Source organism: Myotis daubentonii, chromosome 18, assembly GCF_963259705.1.
Source record: "Myotis daubentonii chromosome 18, mMyoDau2.1, whole genome shotgun sequence".
Taxonomy (NCBI): Eukaryota; Metazoa; Chordata; class Mammalia; order Chiroptera; family Vespertilionidae; genus Myotis; species Myotis daubentonii.
In genome coordinates, this window is record NC_081857.1 from 28,247,193 (window position 1) to 28,271,083 (window position 23,891).

At 53.1% G+C, this 23,891-nt stretch overlaps 1 protein-coding gene across 2 annotated transcripts in view; it reads left to right on the forward strand.

The window, feature by feature from the left end:
* Positions 1 to 14,511, forward strand: part of IQGAP3 (IQ motif containing GTPase activating protein 3) — a 40,157-nt gene extending 25,646 nt beyond the window's left edge. For both annotated transcript variants that reach the window (XM_059675444.1, XM_059675446.1), the window contains exons 23-38: positions 787 to 995; positions 1,794 to 1,946; positions 2,239 to 2,402; positions 2,755 to 2,979; positions 3,858 to 3,998; positions 6,215 to 6,299; positions 6,670 to 6,902; positions 7,242 to 7,374; positions 7,497 to 7,599; positions 8,346 to 8,472; positions 9,692 to 9,779; positions 10,537 to 10,749; positions 11,231 to 11,397; positions 11,661 to 11,762; positions 12,199 to 12,307; positions 13,365 to 14,511. In XM_059675444.1, the coding sequence (XP_059531427.1) occupies positions 787 to 995; positions 1,794 to 1,946; positions 2,239 to 2,402; positions 2,755 to 2,979; positions 3,858 to 3,998; positions 6,215 to 6,299; positions 6,670 to 6,902; positions 7,242 to 7,374; positions 7,497 to 7,599; positions 8,346 to 8,472; positions 9,692 to 9,779; positions 10,537 to 10,749; positions 11,231 to 11,397; positions 11,661 to 11,762; positions 12,199 to 12,307; positions 13,365 to 13,478 (2,366 nt within the window). In that variant the 3' untranslated portion in view covers positions 13,479 to 14,511. The remainder of the gene's footprint in view (positions 1 to 786; positions 996 to 1,793; positions 1,947 to 2,238; positions 2,403 to 2,754; positions 2,980 to 3,857; positions 3,999 to 6,214; positions 6,300 to 6,669; positions 6,903 to 7,241; positions 7,375 to 7,496; positions 7,600 to 8,345; positions 8,473 to 9,691; positions 9,780 to 10,536; positions 10,750 to 11,230; positions 11,398 to 11,660; positions 11,763 to 12,198; positions 12,308 to 13,364) is intronic.
* The last annotated feature ends 9,380 nt before the right edge of the window (positions 14,512 to 23,891 follow it).

Below are 23,891 nucleotides of genomic sequence, written 5' to 3' on the forward strand. Positions count from 1 at the left end.
TTTTATTCATCTTCCAAGTCTGACTCTTTTTTATTTATTCCTGGCTGTGTAAACTAGGGCAAGTTGTTTACCCTCTCTGGGCCACAGTGAGCTCATCGATTGCTTTTAGCATACTGACCTCACAGGGTCGTTTTGAGTATATAAAGCAGTGTCTGGCCCATAGTGAGCGCTGTCTGTACTAGTTTTGTTGTTAGAGCCTGTAGCTTAGCTCAGAGGCTTCTCTCTGCTCAAACACCCGTTCCAAAAGAGATTCCGGGAGCAGCACCATCTAGCTCCGACCTCCCTAGAATATAAAACCCACTGGACAGCCCTTCTCCTCCTGCCCCTTCCTGTGCAGACTCTCCTGACAGGAGGGTTGTGTGAGGGGCAGGTAAGGCTGAGAGGAGGCCGATGGGTGAAAATGAACTTGGGATGAAGGATGAGAGCAAGTTAGCTCAGCAGAAGTGGGTAGTAAGGCGGAATAGGTGGGCCCAGGGGTATCATCCGAGGGAGCTGGGGCTCTGACTTCGGTGTGGAGGTCACTAGGACAGGCCCAGGTTGGGGTGGGCCCACCGGCATGGGAAGGACAGCTCGTCCTCATCGTACTGGTTAACGAGGAGGTCCGGGACAGGACTGACTGGGAGGCTGCCCATTGTCCTCCAGCTACAAGCAGAACCAGATGGGGTCTGGGGGCCTGCTGGCCATAACCAGAAGGGGGACTGAGGGTAGCATGACTAGGGTAGGGAGTGGGCGGGGAAGCCTCTGGTGAGCGCATTCTGACCCTGATGCCTCTTTCCTTCCTGCCAGTCCACACGCCCCACCCCCCTCTCAGCGTGGTGCGCAGATTCATCCACCTCTTGAATCAAAGCCAGCAGGACTTCTCGGCTGAGGCAGAGCTGCTGAAGCTCCAGGAAGAGGTGGTCAGGACGATCCGGTCCAACCAGCAGCTAGAGCAGGACCTCAACCTCATGGACATCAAGATTGGCCTGCTGGTGAAGAACCGGATCACCCTGCAGGTGGGGGGCTGCCGGCGCACCCTCTCCCCCAAATCTGGCTGCTTCTGGGGCAGTGATAGTGACATTCTGTGGTTGCTCATCCACTATTTTTAAATGTCGGGATCTCATCACCTTGCTCGGGTCCTTGGTCTGGGGGTCCTCTGCCCTAGTAATTTGTTGGACACATGTGATATAGTAGAAAGAGCACTGGACATTCAATTGGAATGCCTGGCTCTGCTGATTCTTCGTGATGGCACTGTGGGCTGGTGATTTAACCTCTGAGCCTGTTTCCTCATTAGTAAAGTGGAAATAATGAGAGGGCCCACTTCACCAGGCCAAATGTAGACATAGATAGCTCCTTAAGCTGTAAATTACCATACAGTTATGCAGGGATGGGGTAGAAGTGATAGCTCCACTTAAATTTGTACAACAGTCCAGTAAGAACTAACAGGGGAGCATTTTAGATCTTGCTTCCTGGTAATTATTGTCAGTTTTGGTTCAAATAAATTCAAAAAAGAAGAAGAAGAACTAACAGCACAACCAGCAGACATGGTGCCTCAGCCTGGCAACCCAGTCCTCTCTGGGGACTCACCCTGTGAGAGCAGGGGTGCCAGGTGGAGTTTTGGGGCAGAAGGAGGGGCCCTTCCTCACCCTAGAACTGTTTATCTCCCTTGGCTCAGCCTTGAATGCCTTGAACAGCAGAAAGCCCTGGCTCTTCCAGGCGCTGATGCTAGACCATATGCTCTGTGCTGGGGGCTGGCCTGGGCTGGTTGTATCATCCGCTCTCCCCGCCTCCCCCCCGCCCCCCCGCCCCTGCAGGAGGTGGTCTTCCACTGCAAGAAGCTGACCAAGAAGAATAAGGAGCAGCTGTCGGATATGATGGTTCTGGACAAGCAGAAGGGATTGAAGTCGCTGAGTAAAGAGAAACGGCAGAAACTAGAAGCTTACCAGCACCTCTTCTACCTGCTCCAGGTGAGCAGAGGACTTTGGAAGGAGATGTCTGCACCATCTCCTGAGGGCCTGGGACCTTGAGGCCTTCAGGAGCTTTTGCCTCCATGGGAGATGTCCTTTCCCGTGGTCCTAACGCCTTGCCCCCCGAGAGAGAGACTGTTCCCCCCCATGTGTCTGAAATGCTTCCCGTGCCCCTGAGAAAATGTGACGGAGCTTTCTCCATTCCAAGTTCTCATCGGGAAAGCCGTCCTTTCTCTGATCACTAGTCCTCAAGGCGCATGAGCCGTCATTCCCGTCTCCCCATTGCTTGCAGACTCAGCCCATCTACCTGGCCAAGCTGATCTTTCAGATGCCACAGAATAAAACCACCAAGTTCATGGAGTCAGTGATTTTCAGCCTGTACAACTATGCCTCCAACCGCCGCGAGGCCTATCTCCTGCTCCAGCTGTTTAAGACAGCGCTCCAGGAGGAAATCAAGTAGGTTTTTCAGATGCAAAGGAATGGAAAGAGCACAGGTTAAGAGATGCCATTGTTGGTTCCTTCACAAGGTAGCAATTCATTGAGGGTTGAGGCTAGAAATGGAATCAGAAGACCTCTTTTCTCTGCCTCCTGTGGAGTGCCTGCCAGACATCTCCTAGGGCAGCACAGTGGGAGGACATGGGCTGACGTCTTCGCACAAAAGATGAGCTAGAGCTAACAGGTCATTTTTAGGAGGAGGGACACCAGAGCAAGCTTCAAAGGGCCAGAATCTCAAAAAGGAAAGGCAACTGTTTGCCCTACACAGAGGCAGGAGACCAGCTTCCATGACCTCTTGAACTTTCTACCATAGGTCAAAGGTAGAACAACCCCAGGACATGGTGACAGGCAACCCAACTGTGGTGAGGCTGGTGGTGAGATTCTACCGTAATGGGCGTGGACAGAGTGCCCTGAGGGAGATCCTGAGCCAGGTGATCCAGGACGTGCTGGAGGACAAGATGCTAAGCGTCCACACAGACCCTGTTCACATCTACAAGAGCTGGGTCAACCAGACCGAGGCCCGGACAGGGCAGCGCAGGTGAGCAGATGGGCCGAGGACAGAGGGGGAGCTCTGATCAGCTCTGTCTTGGGCCTCACTGGGGAAGCTTGGGTGTACTATGAAGGTGGCATGTAAATGAGCATGCTGATTATGCAAATATGACACCAGCCCTATAGGTTGAAATAAGGTAGCCTTTCAGACCTCCTCTGGTAATTAACATGGGACTGATGTAAAAATGACACTGGACCTGGTGCGCTTAACATAGAAAGAGCAGCACAGATGAGCATGCAAATTTGTTTAATTGCTGTGTCAGTGCTTGTAAATGGTATGTCAGATTTGTTAGGAGTTGGGAGATGGACTCCTTATTGATAGGGGTACAGATGAATATTCAGATTTATGATGAATAGGCAAATGAGATAGCGGGAGAAATAGGTTGGCCTTACAGATTGGAGGCACTACTCAGATGCGTAGGCACTAGGGAAGTGGAGCCACTGGGGAGGGCAGGCAGTGCTGGTGGCTTCTCGCGGTGGCACAGAGGCGTGTGGGTGGCGGGACTGCAAGGCCCTGGCCCAGCTTTCCCTCTTGCTCCTACTGCCAGAGCCTAAGTGCCCGCAGCCCTGGTGTCCTCAGTTCCCCTTGGGAGACTTTCCAGACTCCAGGTTCTCCGTTCTCTTCTGCGCTTTTCCACCTCCCCGTGGCTATTCCAGCTCTTCCTTTACTTTCCACTCACATGGATCCAGTCCTTTCTGCGTCCTTTTCCTTATTTTGGCCTGATCCCCTTAAGCATGCTGGGCTGCCCTTAGCATGTGTGTGCGTGAAATCCTGTTGTTAGATGAAGAGTTTAAGGGGGAAGACCTTAGGAGGGGAGGCCATGGGAGGGGGACTCTGGCTGATACCTTGTCTCTCTCTGCCCACAGCCACCTCCCCTACAACGTCACCCCAGAGCAGGCCTTGAGCCACCCTGAGGTCCAGAGACGACTGGACATCTCCCTTCGCAGCCTCCTTGCCGTGACTGACAAATTCCTTGTGGCCATCATCTCATCTGTGGACCAGATTCCGTAAGTGCAACAGCCCCAGCCCCGCCCAGGCCAGGCCAGGCCGTGATGGGAAGAGCGGAGCAGTCCTGAAGGGGTGGGGCAGGACAGGAAGGGATATGGCTGGGGGTGCCCTAGGACTCCTAGGAGATGCATGGAGAGAGTGCACGGATACCCTGCTAGAGACTGAGCTGGAATACAGATGCAGGTCTGCATATGGCCTGTCAGGACTTCACTGGAGCCAGAGAGGAAACATCAAGTGATTATGAGGACATATTATCTGAGAGCAAATGGGGCAGGGGGTGGGGAGTGAGGGATAAGACTCTCCAGTCCACAAAGTCAAAAATAAGAAATACTTCAAATTATTAAGCACTTTATAGTTCTCTCCTTTCTTAAAATTTGTCAGTTAGTGTTTTTTGAAAAGCACATGATTGGAAAGGTTGACAAGGTGAGCCTCACCTAGGTCATCATTCAGCCAGCCGGTCTTCCTGGTGCTCAGCTGTAAGAGGCAAAGTGGGGATGCAGGTGAGGGGAACCCACAGAGTTTAAAACTGCTCCCCAAACCTGGATTAAGAGTTTACAGTTAGGTCTCAGAAAGGATTGTGCTAGAGCTAATAAAGGAAAGCACCCAATGAGCTGTAAACTTCTGTCTCTGGTACCCTAGGAGACAGAAATAGCTTTTAAACAAATTTAAAGAAATTTGTGAGCGGTCCATCCATGATAAGAAGGATAATAATTAAAAAAAAAAAAAGGCTGCCATGTTGAATAGCACTCCACCATTACTTTCACGGACATCATTTCACTCGATCCTCACAAAAACCCTATGAAATAGAGAGGGCAAGAATAACCCTCCCCACCCTGGCTGGGTGGCTCAGTTGGTTACAGCATCATCCCAATAGGCCCAGGTTGTGGGTTTGACTCCCAGTCAGGGAACATACAAAAATCAACCAATGAATGCATACATAAGTGGAACAACAGATCAATGTCTCTCTTTCTCTCTCTCTCTCTCTACTCTCTCTCTCTCTCTCTCTCTCTCTCTCTCTCTCTCTCTCTCTCTCTCCCACGCTCCCTCCCTGCCTCCCTTCCTCTCTCTCTAAAATCAATAAATAGTCCTGGCTGGGTGGCTTCATTGGTTGGAGCATTGTCCCATACAAAAGGTTTCAGGTTTGATTCCTGATCAGGGCACATAACTAGGTTTTAAGTTTGATTCCCAGATACAGAGGCAGAGCTGCCTCAAACAGATTGTCAAACTGCAGCGGGAAGGCCGGGGAGGGTTGGGGGGCAGGAAGTAGGGGGGTAAGAGATCAACTAAAGGACTTGTATGCATGCATATAAGCATAACCAATGGACATAAGACACTGGGTGATAGGGGAGGCTAGGGGACTGTCTAGGGCGGGGGGATAAAATGGATACATATGTAATACCCTTTGTAATACTTTAAGCAATAAAAAAAAAAAAAAAGTTTGATTCCCAGTTGGAGCATGTATGGAAGGCAACCAATCACTGTTTCTTTCTCTCTCTCTCTTCTTTCTTCTTCCCTTTTCTTCTCTCTCTCTCAAGTCAATAAACATTCTCGGGCGAGGATAAAAAAAAAATTTTTAAAGAAAATTAAATCAGTAAATTAAAAAAAAAAAAATAATCATCATCCCCATATTCCAGACCAGGGAACAGCTTCCAAAGGGGAAGAAAAAAGCCTAAGCTGAAATCTCTGGTTAGTGGTAGAGTCAGGGCTGGAGCTCCTACTCCAGTTCATTGTTGTCCTTGGCCTGTCTCGCCCAGGCCAGGCCCGTCACAGGTGCTCTGTGATGGCCGACCAGGTTGGCCACCTCAGAGCCTCCCTGGCTGTCCTGGGACAGGGCTCTGGCTGTGAGGATCAGGCACCCAAGGTACAGGCTAAAGGTGCCTCTGTGGGGGGCGGTGGGGTAGATACTGTAGTGTCCCCAGGGGAGACTACAGGGGCCAAAGAAGAGACTCCCAGGCCAGGTGGGAAACTGAGAGCCTAGTGGATGAGGCCCTGGTCTTGGGTTATTGACCCAAGGGCATGAGGGAGGGACAGGATCCAGAGATGTCTGGAGGAGGGCATCAGGGAGCTGGCTGTGGAGGGTCAGTGCTGATGCTTAACTCCAGTGTGGCTGAGCCTGGGGAGGGAGAGGCAGGCAGGCAGGCGCTCCTGACCCGCTGAGCTCTGAGCGCTGGCAGAAATGGGCAGGAACATCGTACGCCAATTGTTGTGTCCCCAGCTATGGGATGCGGTATGTGGCCAAGGTCCTGAAGACGACTCTGGCAGAGAAGTTCCCTGATGCCGCGGAAAACGAAATCTATAAGGCAAGTGTCTCTCCTCCCCAGCCTCCCGGGCTGCCCTTTGCCCCAGTGGCGCCTGTGAACCCCTAGACTGAGACAAGAGGACAAAAACCCTGTCCTGTAAAAACGTAAGAAGTAAAATGGGCCCTGGCTTACCCGCAGGGCTCCAGGTGGAAGATGGAAAGGCAATTGGGACATGAACTGACAACCCCAGACTTGTCGGGAGACCTGGGTTCTAGTCCTACCTCTTGCTCAAGTTTGCTGTGTGACCTTGAGCAAGTTGCCGGCCTGCGCTAGGTCTTGATGTCTTTCTGGCCCAGTGAGCTGGGCAGGTGGGGCTGGGCTGCCAAGGCAGAGCCCAGAGCGCGGCTGAGACGGTCTCCTGTGCCCTCAGGTGGTAGGGAACCTGCTGTACTACCGATTCCTGAACCCAGCGGTCGTGGCCCCCGACGCCTTTGACATTGTGGCCATGGCAGCAGGCGGGGCTCTGGCCACCCCCCAGCGCCACACCCTGGGGGCCGTGGCCCAGCTCCTGCAGCACGCCGCAGCTGGGAAGACCTTCTCTGGGGAGAGCCGGCACCTGCAGGTCTTGAACGACTATCTGGAGGAGACGCACTTCAAGTTCAGGTCTAGGGTCCTGGCACCCTGTTCCTCTCTGTCCCCCTTTTCTCCTCTTCTGATCTCTCATGTCCCACTTCCCCGCTCTGGAATCCACGAGGAAGAGAGGCATGAGGTGAAGAGAATCGTTAGTGGGCTGGAGGGGAGATTGTTGGAAGGACTCCCCGGTGGAGGGAAGGAGGACTATTGAAGGAAGTGGTTTGGGGGGAACTGGGAGACAGGGAGGCAGGACAGGGGGTGGGAGCTGAGACTGGAGAGTCAGAGCTGGCTGGACCAGTCACTGGAGAGGGCCAGAGGCATGAGGAGGTGCTGACCCGCCCCATCTCACGTGCTCTCCCTGTGGAGTAGGAGGTTCATCTGCCGCGCCTGCCAGGTGCCAGAGCCAGAAGAGCGCTTTGCGATGGACGAGTACTCGGACATGGTGGCTGTGTCTAAACCCATGGTGTACATCACCGTGGGGGAGCTGGTCAACACCCACAGGGTGAGGGGCTGCAGCCTGGGGGGTGGTGGGCAGGGCTTTGGAAGCTCACAGTGGGTGGCGGGCTGACCCTGGGAGGAAGCCTGGCTCAGACCCTGCATCTCCTTCCTGCCTCCATGCTGCAGCTGTTGCTGGAGCACCAGGACTGGATCGCTCCTGATCACCGTGACCCCCTCCACGAGCTCCTGGAGGACCTTGGGGAGCTGCCCACTGTCCCTGACCTCATCGGTGCGTGCGGGGGCCAGCTGGGGGCCTGCAGGGAGGGAGGGACAGGCAGGTGAGCAGGGCATGCTCACCTGCCCTCTGGAGTTTTTGTTCAGCCAGGGATGTGTGCCAGGAAGCTGGTTACCCGCTCATCCTCCCTCTCCCTCTGATTGGGAGGTGGACACGTGGACACAGACTGATATGGAGAGAGTGGGAAGACAGTAGAGAGACACAGTACCATCATATAAGTGGCCAATTAAATCGCACGAGATAGCCCTGTCCGGTGTAGCTCAGCTGGTCGGGCATTGTCCCATGCACCGAGAGGTTGCCAATTCAATTCCCAGTCAAGGCACGTGCCCAGGTTTCGGGCTCAGTCCCCGGTGGGGAGCCTGCAGGAGGCAGCCAATCAGTGTTCTGCTCAGGAATTCTGGAGCTATGGATTGGAGGGAAGCGTATGGATTGGGATAGACAGAATGGAGGTGCTGACAGACAGGAGAGAGCTAGGAGCCCCAGGCTCAGGGAGGTACAGCCCCCTGCCCTCAGGGCACCCAGGCTGGCGCTGTTGGGGAGGCGGGTTTCCAGTAACACAAGGGTAAGCCCTGTGGGTAACAGCCCTCCCATGGGTGCTCAGGGTCGAGGGCACACGGTGGTGCCGGGGTCAGTGTGGGGAAGCTTCCTGGAAGCGGGGTGCGTGGAGCAGTGTCTACCGTGACCCTATCTCTGCATGTGGAGGTGTATGCTTGTCTCTGCCTTTTCTCCCCCCACCTCAGGGGGAAATGTAGCCGCCGATGGGAGCGTGGACCTGAGCAAGCTAGAGGTGTCCCTGACACTTACCAACAAGTTTGAAGGGCTAGAGACAGACGCTGATGATACCAGTGCCCGGAGCCTTCTTCTGAGGTGAGTGGGCGTGGCCACAGCCGCTGCTTGCCTGAGCTTTCCCACTCAGGCCAGTAAGATGGCCTACACCTCCTTCCTGGGCTCCCCTGTCCTGCAGAAGGCTCTCCCTGAGCCTAACGCACCCCCCTTGCTGCCTCTCAGCTGCCTTCCTCCGGCAGCCCCGCTTCTGGCCTGTGTGGTAGCTGAAGGCAAAGGAAGAGTCAGGACTTTGGCAACAACGGACCTTTGTATATTGTTGTGCTGTTGATCAAATGCTTCTTTATGTTACCATTAACCTGGGCAACAGACTGCTTTACAGTTGAGGAAAGAAACTCAACGTGAGTGAGTGGCCCAGAGTCCCTCGGCCAGTTGGTTGTGGAGCTCGTGTTCTCACCCCGTTGTTGCCGAGTGATGGTCAGGAGATGGGCCTGGAGCTTGGCTCCCCCATTTCTGCAGAAGTGAGGGAGGCCCTGCCAGTGTGGCTCAGTGGTTAAGCATTGACCCACGAACCAAGAGGTCACCGGTTCGATTCCTGGTCAGGGCACATGCCCAGTTTTCAGGTTTGATCCCCAGTAGGGAGGGTGCAGGAAGCAGCCAATTGATGTTTCTCTCTCTCTAGCCCTCTCTCTCTAAAATCAATAAAAACATACTTTTTTAAAAAAGTGAGCGAGGCCTCACAAAGGGCTGGGCTGGTCTTCGGGCAGAAGAGGAGCCAAGTCACCACCTCGGTCTCCCTGCCAGCAAGGCAGCCCCTCCTCATTCATTCACCCTCATTCATGCAAACCGGGGAGCTGGGTGCTCAGCTCCGTCTTGCCATCCAAGGCCTTTCAGCGGGGTCAGGCTAGGGGTGAACACACAGCCAGAGCCACCAAGAGGGAGGTAGGTGTCTGGTGCATTGAGCGCTAAGGGGGACACCTGGGTTGGGGAAGGTCTCACAGAGGAGCCAGTGCGCACATCAGCCAAAAACTCAAAGAAAGACACTTTGTGGGAGGCCCCGCAGGCAGAGGACACGGAAGTGGACGAGCACAGAATGTTCAGACTGTGTAGCGCTTCCTGCATCACAGGGTCTCCCTCCGGGGTTGCGTTCTCCTCACACACCCCCTCGCTCTCCCCCCTCCCTAGTGTCCCTGGCAGCCATGATGCTAGGCGGGGTCCACTTGCTGTCAGCTCTCTAGCCAGCCCCACATCCAGACCCTTGCCCTGTCCCTCACCTCTCCCCCACGACCCCCTCCTCCTGCAGCACCAAGCAGTTACTGGCCGACATCATGCAGTTCCACCCTGGGGACTCCTTCAAGGAGATGTTGTCCCTCTCAGTATCCAGCTCACAGGTACTGTATCGTTCGTCTCCACCTCACGCCACCAGCACTGCTGCTTCCTTCCCCTGGACCCCACCGGCCATCTACCACGAGCAGACACCTCTGCTCACCAATAATGAGAACTCTGGTGGGCCAAGGCCTTTGCCCTTGACCCCAGAGACCCACAGGCTGAGAAGAGCAGCCTAGCTGTGCGGAGCCTCTGGCTGCAGAGCCCGGGGACTCCACCTTCCTCCTCACTCCCCGCCGAAACCGGGGTGAGCTCCGCGGGACACCAGCCCCTGACACCAGGCTGGTGCTGGGGGGTGCCAAGAGGCAGTCTGGGCAGGCGACCTGAACGAGCACCAAAGGGCTGGTGCTGGGCAGAGAGGGTGGGCGCTTGAAGGCCTGGAGGCAGGAGGAAGTGGTAAGTGGGTGGGGAGCCGGGGGCAAACTGGGCCCGCGGAGTGAAGACTCAGCCAGGGGCTTCCCAGAGGAAAGGTGGGATGGCAGTAGAGGCACGTCCCAGCACACAGGGCAGGAGGGAAACGCCCAGATACCCTGGCGCATACCAGAGGCCGGTGTCTGTCTGGAATCCTTTCTGCTGTACTTCCATTGGGTCTCCCTTGGGCCTCTGCTCCCCTTGGCAATCCACGAGGCCTTCTGTGTCTATGCTGTTCCGCCTGATGTTCTTCACAAGCCACCCAGAAGCTGGGCTCTGGGGCCTGCCCTGGCCTGGGGACAGGCTAGTAGGGGCGGACAGACCTGTCAAGGCAGCATCCGTGCCCCCTAGGAAGCAGCTCACACGCGGCTGATGTGCCGGCGCCAGGCCTGTGAGGCACAGAACTCGGAGCCGCTTCGACGCCACCGCTCCCTGAAAGCTGAGTCCCTCCTGCCGCTGGCAGAGAAGCAGAAACGCGCCCTGCGGAACCTGCGCCGGCTGGAGAGCCTGGGGTTGGTCAGTGCCAGCGATGGCTACCAGGGGCTGGTGGACGAACTGGCCAAGGTAATGACCTGAGCCTGGGATCAGTGTGTGTGCATGTGTGTGTGTGTGTACACGTGTGTGCTTGTGTGTGTGCATGCACATGTGTGCATAGTTTTGGCACCTCAAGGGCAGGCCTCTCCCTGGGAAGTGCCCACCCCAAATTGTCACCAGCCAGGGGAAGGCCACTAGACCTCCAAAGGGTCCTGTTTGAAAGAAAGGCCTTAAAATTAGTCAGGGAAGGAGGTATCTTGCAGCTCTCTTTTCTGAAGATCGAGAAGCCTTGAAACAGTTCCTCCTCAGTGGGGAGGGTCCCAAAGACAGCCTTTGAAGGTTTGGGGTGGCGTCCTTGAGATTGCCCCCCTCTCAGGAAAAGTAGCCTTGAAATCTTCCTCTTCCTGCTTTTCCTGAAGGTACAGTGAGTTGTTCTTGGGCCTGGGTCAGGCCTTGAGGCTCTCCTGCCAGGAAGGGCCAACCCCCCCCCCCCTTGGTCCCCCAACCCCAGGACATCCGTAACCAGCGCAGGCACCGGCAGCGGCGGAAGGCAGAGCTGGTGAAGCTCCGGGCCACACTCCGAGGCCTGCACGCTAAGACCAGCTTCTATGAGGAGCAGGGCGACTACTACAGCCAGTACCTCCGGGCCTGCCTGGACCACCTGGGCCCCGGGTCCAAGTAGGTGCTGCCTTCTTCCTGTGTGACCACTCACCCTGCCCGTGGCAACCTTTGCCCCACGCTCTGCCGGCTGGCCCCTTCCTCACCCGGGTCTTCGGTCTCCCTTGCAAGTTCTTGGGCTCAGGTGCAGGCCCTCCTCCGTCTCCCACCAGTGAAAAGTGCCCCTCAGGGTCTAATTTCCTTCCTACCAGCCACAGAGAGTACACTGTCTTTAGTGCTGAAGACTTTATTGGATTAATTCTCTGGAGCCTTTTTTTAATCAGGAGTTCTGGGAAAGGGAAGAAGCAGCTATCTCTTCATTACACTGCTGCCCAGCTCCTGGAGAAGGGTGTCCTGGTGGAAATTGAAGATCTCCCCACCTCTCAGTATGTTTCTTCGGAGGGCAGAAGGTCCTGTCCCATTATCTGGGGGTGGAGCTCTGGGCTGGGCTCCAGGTAGGAGGGGAGAAGCATGGTCCCTGCCTTGAAGGAGCTGTTAGAATGGTGGGGAGGTCGGACATCTCCATACAGAAAGTTAAAGACAGTGGGTGTAGTCGGGCACCGTTCTAGACACCCCCCGGCAGAGCACCCTGGGAAAGATTCCCAGAGGAGAGAACATCTGATTGGGGCCGGGCAGATAGATGTGGGATGGTGATCAGAAGTAAAATTGGGACAAGACAGAGCTGGGCCCTGGGATGACAGAGGGCAGGGCTGGGCTCCGGGTGGCACGGCACTGCCCGGCATGAGGAGCCGTGGGTGGAAGAGGGGGGCTGTGACCCCGGAAAGAGTCAGCAGTCCCCATTTTGAATCCTGTTCCTGACAGCTTCAGAAATGTGATCTTTGACATCAGTCCTGGAGATGAGGCGGGAAAGTTCGAAGTGAATGCCAAGTTCCTGGGTGTGGACATGGAGCGATTTCAGCTTCACTATCAGGTGAGGGGACACTCTCGTGAGCCTCAAGACTCCTGCCAGGCTTTAGGTGCGAGCCTGATGACGTAGGCCGACCCCAGATGACATCTGCTCTGTTCCCCACCCAATCAGCGTCCTCTGTTCCTGAAGGAAAGGGTGAGGGTCTTTGCATCAGGAGAAGGACTGGGCTGGCAACGGCAGAAGTAGGATTAATATTTGAACCCCTATGGCAAGTCGGGGACTTTACACGTTATCTTGTTTAATCCTCTCCACGGCTCTGAAGCATTATGCCTGTTTTACAGGCTCTGAGGATAAGAGGTTAAGAAGCCGGCCTAAGTCAGAGGCCATTGAGGAAAGCAGTGGTTTTAAATCCAAATCTTCTTGCTGCCCTGGCTGGCCAGTTTTGGTCAGTGGTTAGAGTGCCAGCCTGCCAACTGCAGGGTCGCAGGCTCGATCCCCGGCGTCAGTTGGAGTGCGTGCGGGAGGCAACCAATGGATGTGTCTCTCTCACATAGATGTTTCTCTATCTCCCTCCCCTCCCCTCTTTCCCCTCTAGAAGTCAATGGAAAAAATAACCTTGGGTGAGGATTAACAAAACAAAACAAAATCTTTTTGTTCTGCTATTTTGGCTTTTATTTTAGTTTTTTATTTGTATTGATTTCAGAGAGGAAAGGAGAGGGAGCGAGAGATAGAAACATCCATGATGAGAGAGAATCACTGATCAGCTGCCTCCTGCACACCCCTTACTGGGGATCAAGCCCGCAACCTGGGCATGTGCCCTGACCAGGAATTGAACTGCGACCTCCTGGTTCAGAGGTTGACGCCCAACCATAGAGCCACCCTGGCTGGGCTGTTTTGCCTTTTGAATGAGAAAACTGGTTTCAAGCCCGACTCGGCTGGAATTGACATTTGGTCATGTCACTGGCCTTGGTTTCCTCATCTGTGAAGTGAGGTGCAGTGCCCCATCGAAGTGGCCAGTGCCACGGGATGACTGTGTAAGGCTCCAAGGTGTTTTATGGACTGGCAGGGCCACAGTGAAGAGCCCTTAAACTCTCCTCCCTGCCCCTTCCCTTTCTCCTAGGACCTCCTGCAGCTCCAGTACGAGGGTGTGGCTGTCATGAAACTCTTCAGCAAGGCCAAGGTCAATGTCAACCTCCTCATCTTCCTCCTCAACAAGAAGTTCTTGCGGAAGTGACGGAGGCAGTGGGTGCGACCCAAGCCCTTATTCCGCTGGATGCTTTTCTTAACACTAATCACTACTCAGCTTCCCTGCAGACACCCAGAGCTCAGGACTGGACAAGGTTCGAGGAGCCTCACTTCTTCCCTAGCTGGAAGGAATTTGCCTACCTGGCCACAAGCAGGGTCTCTAATTGGCTCAAGTCAGCCTTGCCCCACAGTCTGGCTATGCGACTCTTAAGTCCCAGAACCCCATGGTTTTCTAGATGGTAGGGCGTGAACCTAGATGGGATAGATAGAACCCTGCCCTTTGGCCGGGGAAGACAACTGCACGGTGTCTGCTGCTGCCCTCCCGTGGTCACCCCAATATTACATGCACTGCACTTGCATCCTTGTTTCCCTCTCCCTTCTCGGCAGTCCCCAAGGCCAGGGCTGGGCTCCCTATCCCTACTGCTTCATCAGCAGTGGGTGTTCCCGCCCTGCTGAAGCCCAGGCCAGTCTGCTGCTATGACTCCTCCCACCCTCCAGCCTCCCCCTCCCACCCAGGGGGGAGTGGACAGCACTCGGTAATGCCCATGTGGAGCTGTGGCTCTGTTACCCTCCATGGTGGCATCGGCAAGATGACCCTCCATTAACCTCAAATCCCATTCCTTTGTTTATGGTCTGTTTTATGTGTGGATCACTAGGGTATTTATCCCCTCTCCCAGGCTTACACTTTGGATCGTGGTTTTAATTCTTTCATCTTTTTGAGCTCAGAAAAATATTGCTCATTTCCCTTATTCAAACTAATATTTATGCCAATCTTTTATACCTTGGATTTAAAGTCTCCCTGAGGTCAAGGGCAATAAGATTCCCACTCATGTTCCAGACCTCATTATTTCAGCTTCATATGGTACAAAGAGCAGCCTTCCCCTTAGAGTTGATTCTTCTAAGGCAATTTTGGTAGATCTACAGCCTTGTCTCTGCCACGCTCCCTCTTGTCCCCACGTCTACCAACTTCCTGTCCCTGTTGCCCTTCTGATACCATTTTAATAAAAGCAGCTATTACCTCACGTCAGTTGTTACCCCTTATTTCCTTTGCTGCAGAGCAGGCCTCCATGGTCTTGGACAGATCTTTCCTACAGCCTCCCCAAGCCTCCCTGCCTGCCTCCCACGTGGGACCACTCTGCCCATCTGAGCTTGTAAAAGCTTAATGAGATGTGGCGTTTCTGCCACTCTTACCTCCCCAGGGGACAGAGAGGAGGAGGAAGAAATTCTTAGGCTTCGATTCTGCGATTCTGTTTTTATCAGCCACTCTGAAGACTAAAGCCAGGAAGAGGAGAAACCAGTCCGGATTCCACCTGTTTTGCACACATTTCCAGCAGGGTCTTTTCCAGAGCCTTGGGTGACAACACGAAAGGTACCTGAGCGGCAGCTCCTTCGATATTGCACACAATCCGCCGCCCCCCCCCCCCCATGAGGAAAGCCCCCCCTTGAAAGAGGGGCAGGGCAGCCCCTGTCGGGCCCCCACAAGTTTGCCTGCTGCAGCCTGCCTCCCTGCACTCCATCCCATCATGTCACTCGGGATTTGTCTTGCTGTCACATTCAGTCTGTCACATCCTTTCCCCTCTTAGCATGTCACAGCAAATACTTCAAGTACCGCCTTGCTCTGGGTGACAGTGACACATCCCAGTGGATCCAAGTTTCTACACATGATCAGTCATTAGAACTCTCACACCAAATGACTCCAGCACTATCCCACTGTGCTGCTCCTCCACAATCACATGATCTGGGCCCCACACAGCACACATAGGGATGTCACAATAGCTTCCATTATTTAGGGCCTGTCATAGAGTGGGATATTTGCATATGTGGCACCTCCACAAAGGTATGTGGTCACTATCTTTGTTCAATGTAATGCAACTGAGGTACGTAGGGTTGGTGTCTGTCCAAGGTTACACAGCTGGTAAGGGGCAGGACAGGGTTTTAAATTCAGGCCCAGCCACTCAGAATTTTTATTTCCCGGCGTTTTCCTCTGGAAGAAACATTTCCCCTTTCTTCAGCCCACTCTTTCAAGCCTCCCCCTACTCCTCCACTGTGAGTGGTTGTCCCTGGGGAGCGTCAGTTTATCAGTGTCCTTTCCTGACCTTCAGTGCTCAATCTGAGATACAGGCACTTGGCTCCTGTGGGTGGGAGTATATACTAGAGCCACCTCTTTGGAGGACAGTTTGGCGAGATAAAAACTGTAAGTGCAGGGCGCCAGGACAATTCAACGGGAAAGACTAGTCTTCCTGCCAGATGGTGCTGGGACAACTGGGTATCCACATATGCAAGAATGAAGTTGGACCCCTACCTCACCATATACAAACATCCATCACAGATCAAGTTAAGTTAATTAAAATGGATCATACCTGCCCTAGCTGGTGTGGCTCGGTGGATAGAGCATCGGCCTGTGGACTGAAGGGTTCCAGGTTTGATTCCAGTGAAGGGCACGTGCCTGGGTTGCGGGCTTATCCCCAGTGGAGGTTGTGCAGGAGGCAGTCGATCAATGATTCTCATCATTGATGTTTCTCTCTCTTTCTCTCTCTCTCCCTCTCTCCCTCTCTCCCTCTCTCCCTCTCTCCCTCCCTCCCTCCCTCCCTCCCTCCCTCCCTCCCTCCCTCTTCCTTCCTCTCTGAAATCAATAAAAATATTTATTTTAAAAAATGGATCACATACCTTAATGTAAGAGCTAAAACTTTAAGACTCAGAAGAAAACATAGATACAAATTTTCATGACTTTGGATTAGGCAATGATCTCCTAGGACACTAAAACGCAAGTGACCAAAAAAATAATTTCTTTAAATAAATTGGACTTTGTCAAAGTTAAGAATTTGTGCTTCAGCTTGGCTGGTGTGGCTCAGTGGCTGAGCAGTGACCTATGAGCCAGGAGGTCACAGTTGGATTCCCTGGCAGGGCACCTGCCTAAGTAGCCCCCTGCATGCACCCCAACCGAGGGCCGGGGATTGAGCCAGCAACCAAGGTACGTGCCTTTGACTGGGATTGAACCTAGGACCTTTCAGTCCACAGGCCGATGCTCTATCCACTGAGCCAAACCGGCTAGGCTCAAACTTTTTAAGGAACAAAGGCTTCTGCTAAAACCTTTCACTGTGAATTTTCTTGGGAGTTCATCTTTTTCTCCTGCAGTTTCCTTTTCCCTTGCCCCGTCTTCAGCTATGTGTTCCTCTTCTCGCACCAACAACTCCTCTTTAGTCCGTTCCTCAGGAACCTCCTCTAGGAGCTCCTCAGCCACACCAGGTTAAAGTTGTTTGCCATCTCAATCTCACAGACTTGCTGATTTTTGCAACCTTTGTGCTGATATACATTTCTTGGCTCTGTTACAATCTTATGGAACTACCATCATCTATGCAGCCCATCATGGATAGAAAATCCTTATGTGGCGCAGGACTGTATATTGTAACATTTGATATTTGCATATATTGCACCACAATAAGTCTAGTGAACAGCCATCACCACACATTGTTACTATTTTTTTCTTGTGATGAGATGTGCTTCTCAGTCTTGAATGCGTGCATTCAAATCGCCTATGAATCGTGTTAAAATGCAAGTTGTGATTAGCAGGCCTGGAGTCGGCTGAGATTCCCGGTAGTGCTACAGTCTCCCGGGTGATGCCCACACTGAGTAGTCCGTGGCTTGCGACCGCCAGCTACTGCAGATGATCCCTGCTTTCTTCTCTGACTTTCCAAAATGTGGTGGAGGCTCAAGCCTAGAGTTTTGAAAATCTGTCTTTCCCTCTCTTAAAGATTGGAGCCTTCTATTTTTACCTCCAGTCTTTTAACACCTCTTCTATTCTCCAAAATTCTTCACAGACCGGGGGCAAGGCCCACCGCCATCTGTGCACATTCTCCATGCTGCTGCTGAACTTCACAGGGTGGAGCTAGGAAGTCACTGAGCAAATGGGCTGGAGGTTCGATTCTCACCTTTCCAGAACTTCAACGCTCTTCTTTCCACTTTAAATAGCGCCTTAGGAGAGAAAGAGCAAGAAAATGCAAGTTGGGAATTGTGTTCCTTCTGTCTTCTGTCACCAGTACTCTACTTGCTTCAGCGGAGGACTCTTTTTTGATACTCTTTCTTGTTCCAAATATGACCGACCTCCCCCTGGCCCTGGCCACGAGAAAGAGAAAACTCTAAGATGTTCCATAAACCTCTGCTTCCTGGTACTGTACCAACAGGTTTGCAACCCCTTGAATTTGCTCTTGGTTACTTGCCGTCCTCTTGTTCTGCAGGGGATGGATGCAGAGGGGCTTTGTTGCAAGGCACCATACATGCATTATTTACATTATCTACTGTAATCTTTGCAGCGCTTTTTTTTTTTATCCTCACCCTAGAACAGTGATGGCGAACCTATGACACACGTGTCAGAGGTGACATGTGAACTCATTTTTTTGGTTGATTTTTCTTTGTTAAATGGCATTTAAATATATAAAATAAATATCAAAAATATAAATCTTTGTTTTACTATGGTTGCAAATATCAAAAAATTTCTATATGTGACACGGCACCAGAGTTAAGTTAGGGTTTTTCAAAATGCTGACACGCCGAGCTCAAAAGGTTCGCCATCACTGCCCTAGAACATGATTCACTGATTTCAGAGAGAGAGGAAGGGAGAGGGAGAGGGAGAGAAACATCAACATGAGAGGGAAACATCGATTGGCTGCCTCCCACACACACCCAGACTGAGTATCAAACCTGCAACGTGGGTACATGCCCTGACCGGGAACCGAACCCACAGCCCTTCGGTATATGCTCCAGCCAACTGAGCCACCCAGGCTAGGGCTTTGCAGCACTTTATCAGTATCACCCTCGCATGGTCACTGAGGAAACAGGCTCAGAGAGGATCGATGACATGCCTACGGTCACAAAGCTAGAAAGGACTGAGCTTTTTGCATGCGCCACTTCCACATCTCTTCCCACCGGGAAGTCTTCAGAGCCAATAGCAGGCATGGCGCTGCCATCGCCTGTGAGAACAGTGCCTTCTTCCAGAACCCTCCTGAAGGACCCGCCTGAGGCTCTTCCTGAGGAGATGTCACTCTTTTCAGAAACACATCTGGGTGGTGTACTTAGCTTGTTATTGTTTTATCATAGATGTGCTTGTGAGTAGATAATACACCATGAACATTCCTCCCTATTAATGAAAATCTTTCAGTGTTGAGATCCATGCTTTCAAACTTTTTTTTTTAAATATATTTTATTGATTTTTTACAGAGAGGAAGGGAAAGGGATAGAGAGTTAGAAACATCGATCAGCTGCCTCCTGCACACCCCCTACTGGGGATGTGCCCGCAACCAAGGTACATGCCCTTGACCGGAATCGAACCTGGGACCTTTCAGTCTGCAGGCCGACTCTCTATCCACTGAGCCAAACCAGTCAGGGCTCAAACTTTTTTTAAAAAAGGTCAGAAGCAACAAATGAATCCATAGCTAAATGGAACAACAAATATCTCTCCCTTCCTCTCTCTAACACCAATAAATAAAAACAATGGAATTCAGTGGAGTACTTCCGCTGTGAGAACACAGACATCCAGGACGGGTGTGGGACCCCCCTGCCAGGCCGCCTCTCCTCTGTGGAGACGTGGTCTGAGGAGGAGGCTGGTGCAGGTTACAACCAGCTTTTCCTCTCTTTCTACCTCCCCCCCTCCCTCCCCCCAAGATGCCACCCTCAGGCCTTTGCCTTTCCACAGAGGCTCCTGCCTTTTAGCAGATGGGGCAGGTCCTGGACCCTCCCATCACTCTGAAAGAGGCTTAACCTGGTCTTTGGTTCCCTAACCTCTGTCCCTGCCAGTCCTCAGAGATAGTCTGGTGAGTGTCACAGGCGTGTGCACACACAGCATTCTGGGAAAGGACCACACACTTACTCATGAACATGCCTACTGAGAGATGGAGACAGCCCTCCTCTGCTACTGTCTTGAGGAAGATGGGAGAGGGAGCCTTGAGCTTTGTCCACCCTGCCTGCTCCTTTATACCTTTCTGCCTCTGAGTATCAGCGATGCCAGGGCCCCCTCCAATGCCCTCCAGGTACGCAGACTTTGGTTGCTTAGCAATGGTGTGCCTCTTCGCAGACCTCAGCAACTTCTCTTGAAGCTCTAGTAGCAGCCAAAGCAGGGAGAGCCAGGCTAGAGCTACAGGAGCTGCTGCCGCTGCCAAGGAATGTGTGGGAACAAGCCCCCAAAGAGGCCCAGATGTGAAACCCCAGGTTCCTTTATAACACTCAAGACCCACACTGACTCTTGGAAAGTCCTGCCATGCTGCCCTCTCCCCAGCTTCTGCCAGATTACTGGCTCCCCCTCCCACATTGTGCCTCTCAGTCCCAGGCGTCTGCCCTCTCTGCCCTGGGGCGCTGGATCCGCCCTGTGGTCTCTCCTCTCCTCTTGCCCATGTCCTCTTGCCCCTGTCCGTTTGCCCATTCTGTCACTCTAGCCTCTCTTTGGCCCCTCCTGCTCAGACTATAACTTCCAGTCTCCTTTACTAACACAACCCCCTTACACACCTCCTCCAAGGGCCATGATCCTATGTTGCCATAGCAACCATGATACACCCCTTGTTACCATCTTTCTGGGGAAAGCCTGTGGTGGGAGGGGGTCATGAAGCGGCCCCTAGGGGAACCCTGCTCGCCTCGCTTAGCCTGCCCTGGACTTTAGCTTCAATGGAAACTGACCTTAGGCTCCTGGCAAATGAGAAGAGGACCAGGCCCAGAAAAGACAGCAGGCCCTTCCTGCCGCCGCCTCTCCGTCCTCGGCTACAAGATCAGAGTCTTCAGGAGAAGCCGCCGAAGAGGCTCACAGCTGAAGTCAGGAACCTGCTGTCCCCAGAACAGTGCTCCCAGCCCCAGGACAGAGTGCCCTGCAGTCTCCCTGTCTGTGTCCCCTGACTTGGCCTCTTTACCTAGACCCCCTGCCACCCCACTTCCTTAGCCCTTGATGCTTGGGTCTGACGATTGTCTCTGGGTTAAGAACCAGGACAGCCCAGCCAGCGTGGCTCAGTGATTGAGTGTTGACCTATGAACCAGGAAGTCATGGTTCAAATCCCGTCAGGGCACATGCCTGGGTTGCGGGCTCAATCCCCAGTTGGGGCACGGTGAAGCAACAGAACAGTGATTCTCTCTCATCATTGGTGTTTTTATCTCTCTCTTTTTTTTATCCCTTCCTCTCTGAAATCAATAAAAAATATATTAAAAAAAAAAAAAAAACCAGGACGAGAAAGCAGTCGGCAAAGAGACAGCTGAGAGGAGATACAGAGTAAAGGGAGCTGGGGTGGAGCTCAGCTCCCGGGTAGGGTGGGTTAGGAGAGATGCTGAAATGAGGGCAGGCGGGAAGCCTGGGGACGGGTGGTCTAGATCTGCCTTCTAGCAGAGGAAGCAGGCAAACAGCAGATGGAACGGAGGAGGCAGGAGGCCGGACCAAATGACCTCACCCAAACCCTGTTGTCTGCTGCTATTGCAACCTGGCGAGACTCCCGGCTCTCCTGGGTCCCCAAGTAGGAGAGCTTTTTATAGTTCACTCCCCAACTTGGGTTTGAATAATTAAACAAGATGGACAGAAATAGCAACCGGTCGGCAAAAGCTGTTATTTTGGGGTTTTCTGGAACACAGAGTGCTCCTGGGCGGCACCCCACCCCTGCAGAGGGTGGAGCCAGCAACAAGGCCGATGGGAGATTTTTGTGGGGGAAACCCACCTGCATCTCTCCCACAACCCCACCCCTACCCTGGCCCTCCCAGGAGGGTCTCACCGCTTCTTTCTGGTCTTCAAGGAAGGAGAGGGCTCTTACTACCTCTTGCTCATAGCTCCTCCCCTGGCAGGAAGGCCCTTCTGTTGTCTGTCAGCCCTTCTACTTCAGAGATGGGGACAGATACTGACAATGAGATCAACCAGCAGCTGCAAGACAGGCTGAACCAGGACGAGGTGGCTACTGATCCTCTGACCAAGAAGCTGGAATCAGGTTTAAGAGGTGTTGTGCCTCCTGCCCCCACTGTAACTATTGGGAAGCTGTGGAGGAAATGAATGAAGGTTGGGGTGGGTGAGGGGAGGCAGAGTCGGAGAAAGGAATTGATGGGGGGACAGACTAGGCTCCAGAAAAGAAAAGGCCAGAGACGGATTCCTGTCTGACTGAGGAACTCAAAAGGGCAAGAAGCTCCCTCTCCCTGCTGCCTTTAGTGTCTTATGTCCCTGGCAGGAGCTCAGCCTGGGTTTCCTGGGACAGGGTTTCAGCAGCTGAGCTGGGGGTGGGGAGAGGTGGGGAGGCCCCCTCAAGTCTCCATTGCAGGCCAATCCTTTGCAGCTTGTTTGCATAATACTTTTTATTCAACCACAGAGATTAGGGCCTCCCCCCAATTCTACCTGAGGCTCTACTACAGAGCTTAAAACCTGGGCACAGAGGGGACATTTCTAATGTTTTCTCCTTTTGGGTAACAACTTCAGGGGTCAGATTTCAGGGAACACTGATATCATTCATTCACTCATTCATTCCTGTTTATTTATTCAGCAAACATTTTAAAAGCACCAAGTGTAAGCCTCCCACTATATTGATGCTGAGAACAGATTAGTATGGCAAGGTCCTTGACTCAAAAAGCTCACAGTTCAGTGCGGGAGATGGCCATCTTAAAACCTACTCCCCACCAGCACTGAGTGCCTGCTATACAACAGCTATCACACAAGAGCTGCAGAGAAATTGTCCCATCTAATCCTCGTAGCAAGCCTCTGGTCTAAATAGCATTGGCCCCATTTGACAGTGATTAGAACGAAGATGAAGAGACTTGTCCGAAGTCACCTAGCTATAGAAATGGAATTGGAACACAGGTGTACATGATTCCAAGTTCTGTCCTTTTCACCGCTGCCCTGCGGTCACTAATGCCTGGAAGGAAGATGCAGGTTCATTAAATGCTGTGTGTGAGTGTTCAAAAGAGAGTAAGATTGTCGTTAGCTGTGGGTATGTGAGATGCATGCGCAGTGAGTGGGGCAATCAGGGAGAGCTCCCTAAAGGAGGTGGCTTTGTACTGGACTCCGTTCGTATCCACTAGGCGTTTTGTTCTCAGTGCTGGGAATACCAAGTGAACCACGTCCTTAGGCGTGTGGGGAAGAGGCTGAAATTGTCACAAGGCTAGTCTTCAATGTTGAGTCCTTTTCACCCTCAGAGCTGTCCTGCTCCTTCTGGGTCTCTCGCCTAGGCGCAACCTTCTGGGGAACACAGATGGAAGTCTTTCCTACTGTCTATCCTGCGTTTCTTCCCGTTCCAATAGATTTTCCCACCTCCCATGTCATTCCTCTTTTTCAAATCTCACAGCAGTAACCGGGCAGACCCAAAGCTTCTGGCCCTTTAAGGCCACCTTCTTCCCCCCACGTGCCGTCTGGTTGGGTTGGCGACGCTGACGCACGCGTGACGTCAATGGCAGCTGGCGCGGTCTGGGCACGAGGAGCGAAGTTGGAATGGGGGTTGGGGGGCGAGAGCCAGAAGGCGGTCATTTGCATTTAAAGGGGCCATTCCTGGATTAGTGATGAGGACTTGGAAGAAATGTGTATCTGGCAAACTTTACGTCCCGGACTAGGGAGCAAGGAAAAGGCGTGAGGCAGCTGAAGTCTCCCGTGACTGCAGTTTGCGCTGTCAATTATGTCCTTCCGCGTAAAGGGGAAATAGTCCTTCGGTGCCCCGGCTGGAAGCACGTGACCTGGAGGGGGCGGATGGGGAGGGGAGAGAGAAGGAGGGAGGAGTTGGGGAGACGACTGCTGTCAGGCTGCGTTTCAGCTGCCCCCACCCCCACATCCTGCCCACCCTCCTGCAGCTGCCACCACATCCTGCCCAGGCAACTGGGGCGGGGGGGCGGGGACGGGGGGACGGGCACTGACCTAGGACGTGGCTGTGGAACCCCTTCCCTGCTCCTTTCAGTTCCAGGGTTGCGCCTCTGCCCTTTGCCCTGGCTGGCCTACCCTCTGGCGCTTTGGGGCACAGCTTTCTGCCTTACTCCTTCCCGCGTCCCCTCCCCCCCTCCCCCTCCCCCCGCCCACCTCTGGCCTGTGGGACTTGTCCCAAACCCAAGATCAGAGCCCCATTCCTGGGCTAGCACAGTTATCAATGGACAAATACAGGTGTTCAGTGCAGTTTTTATAACTTTAACCTAGGTGCAGTTACACACACAGATCCATATAACAGATATTTGCTGAGCGCGTTCCATGCCAGGCCCTGCAAAGCCCGAAGACCCAAATTTGAGTTAAACGGCTGCCCTCAAGATGCTCAAGATCTCGTGAAGAAGAATAAGTTAAAAATCAAAAATAGTACAACATGGTGTGTACTGATGGAGTAGATACACAGAGTAGGGAGCACTATGCCCAAGTGGAGGCACAGGTGGACCCGCACGTCCACATGAAGAATGTGTACTCGGAAGGACCTCCAGTGCGCATGCGGAT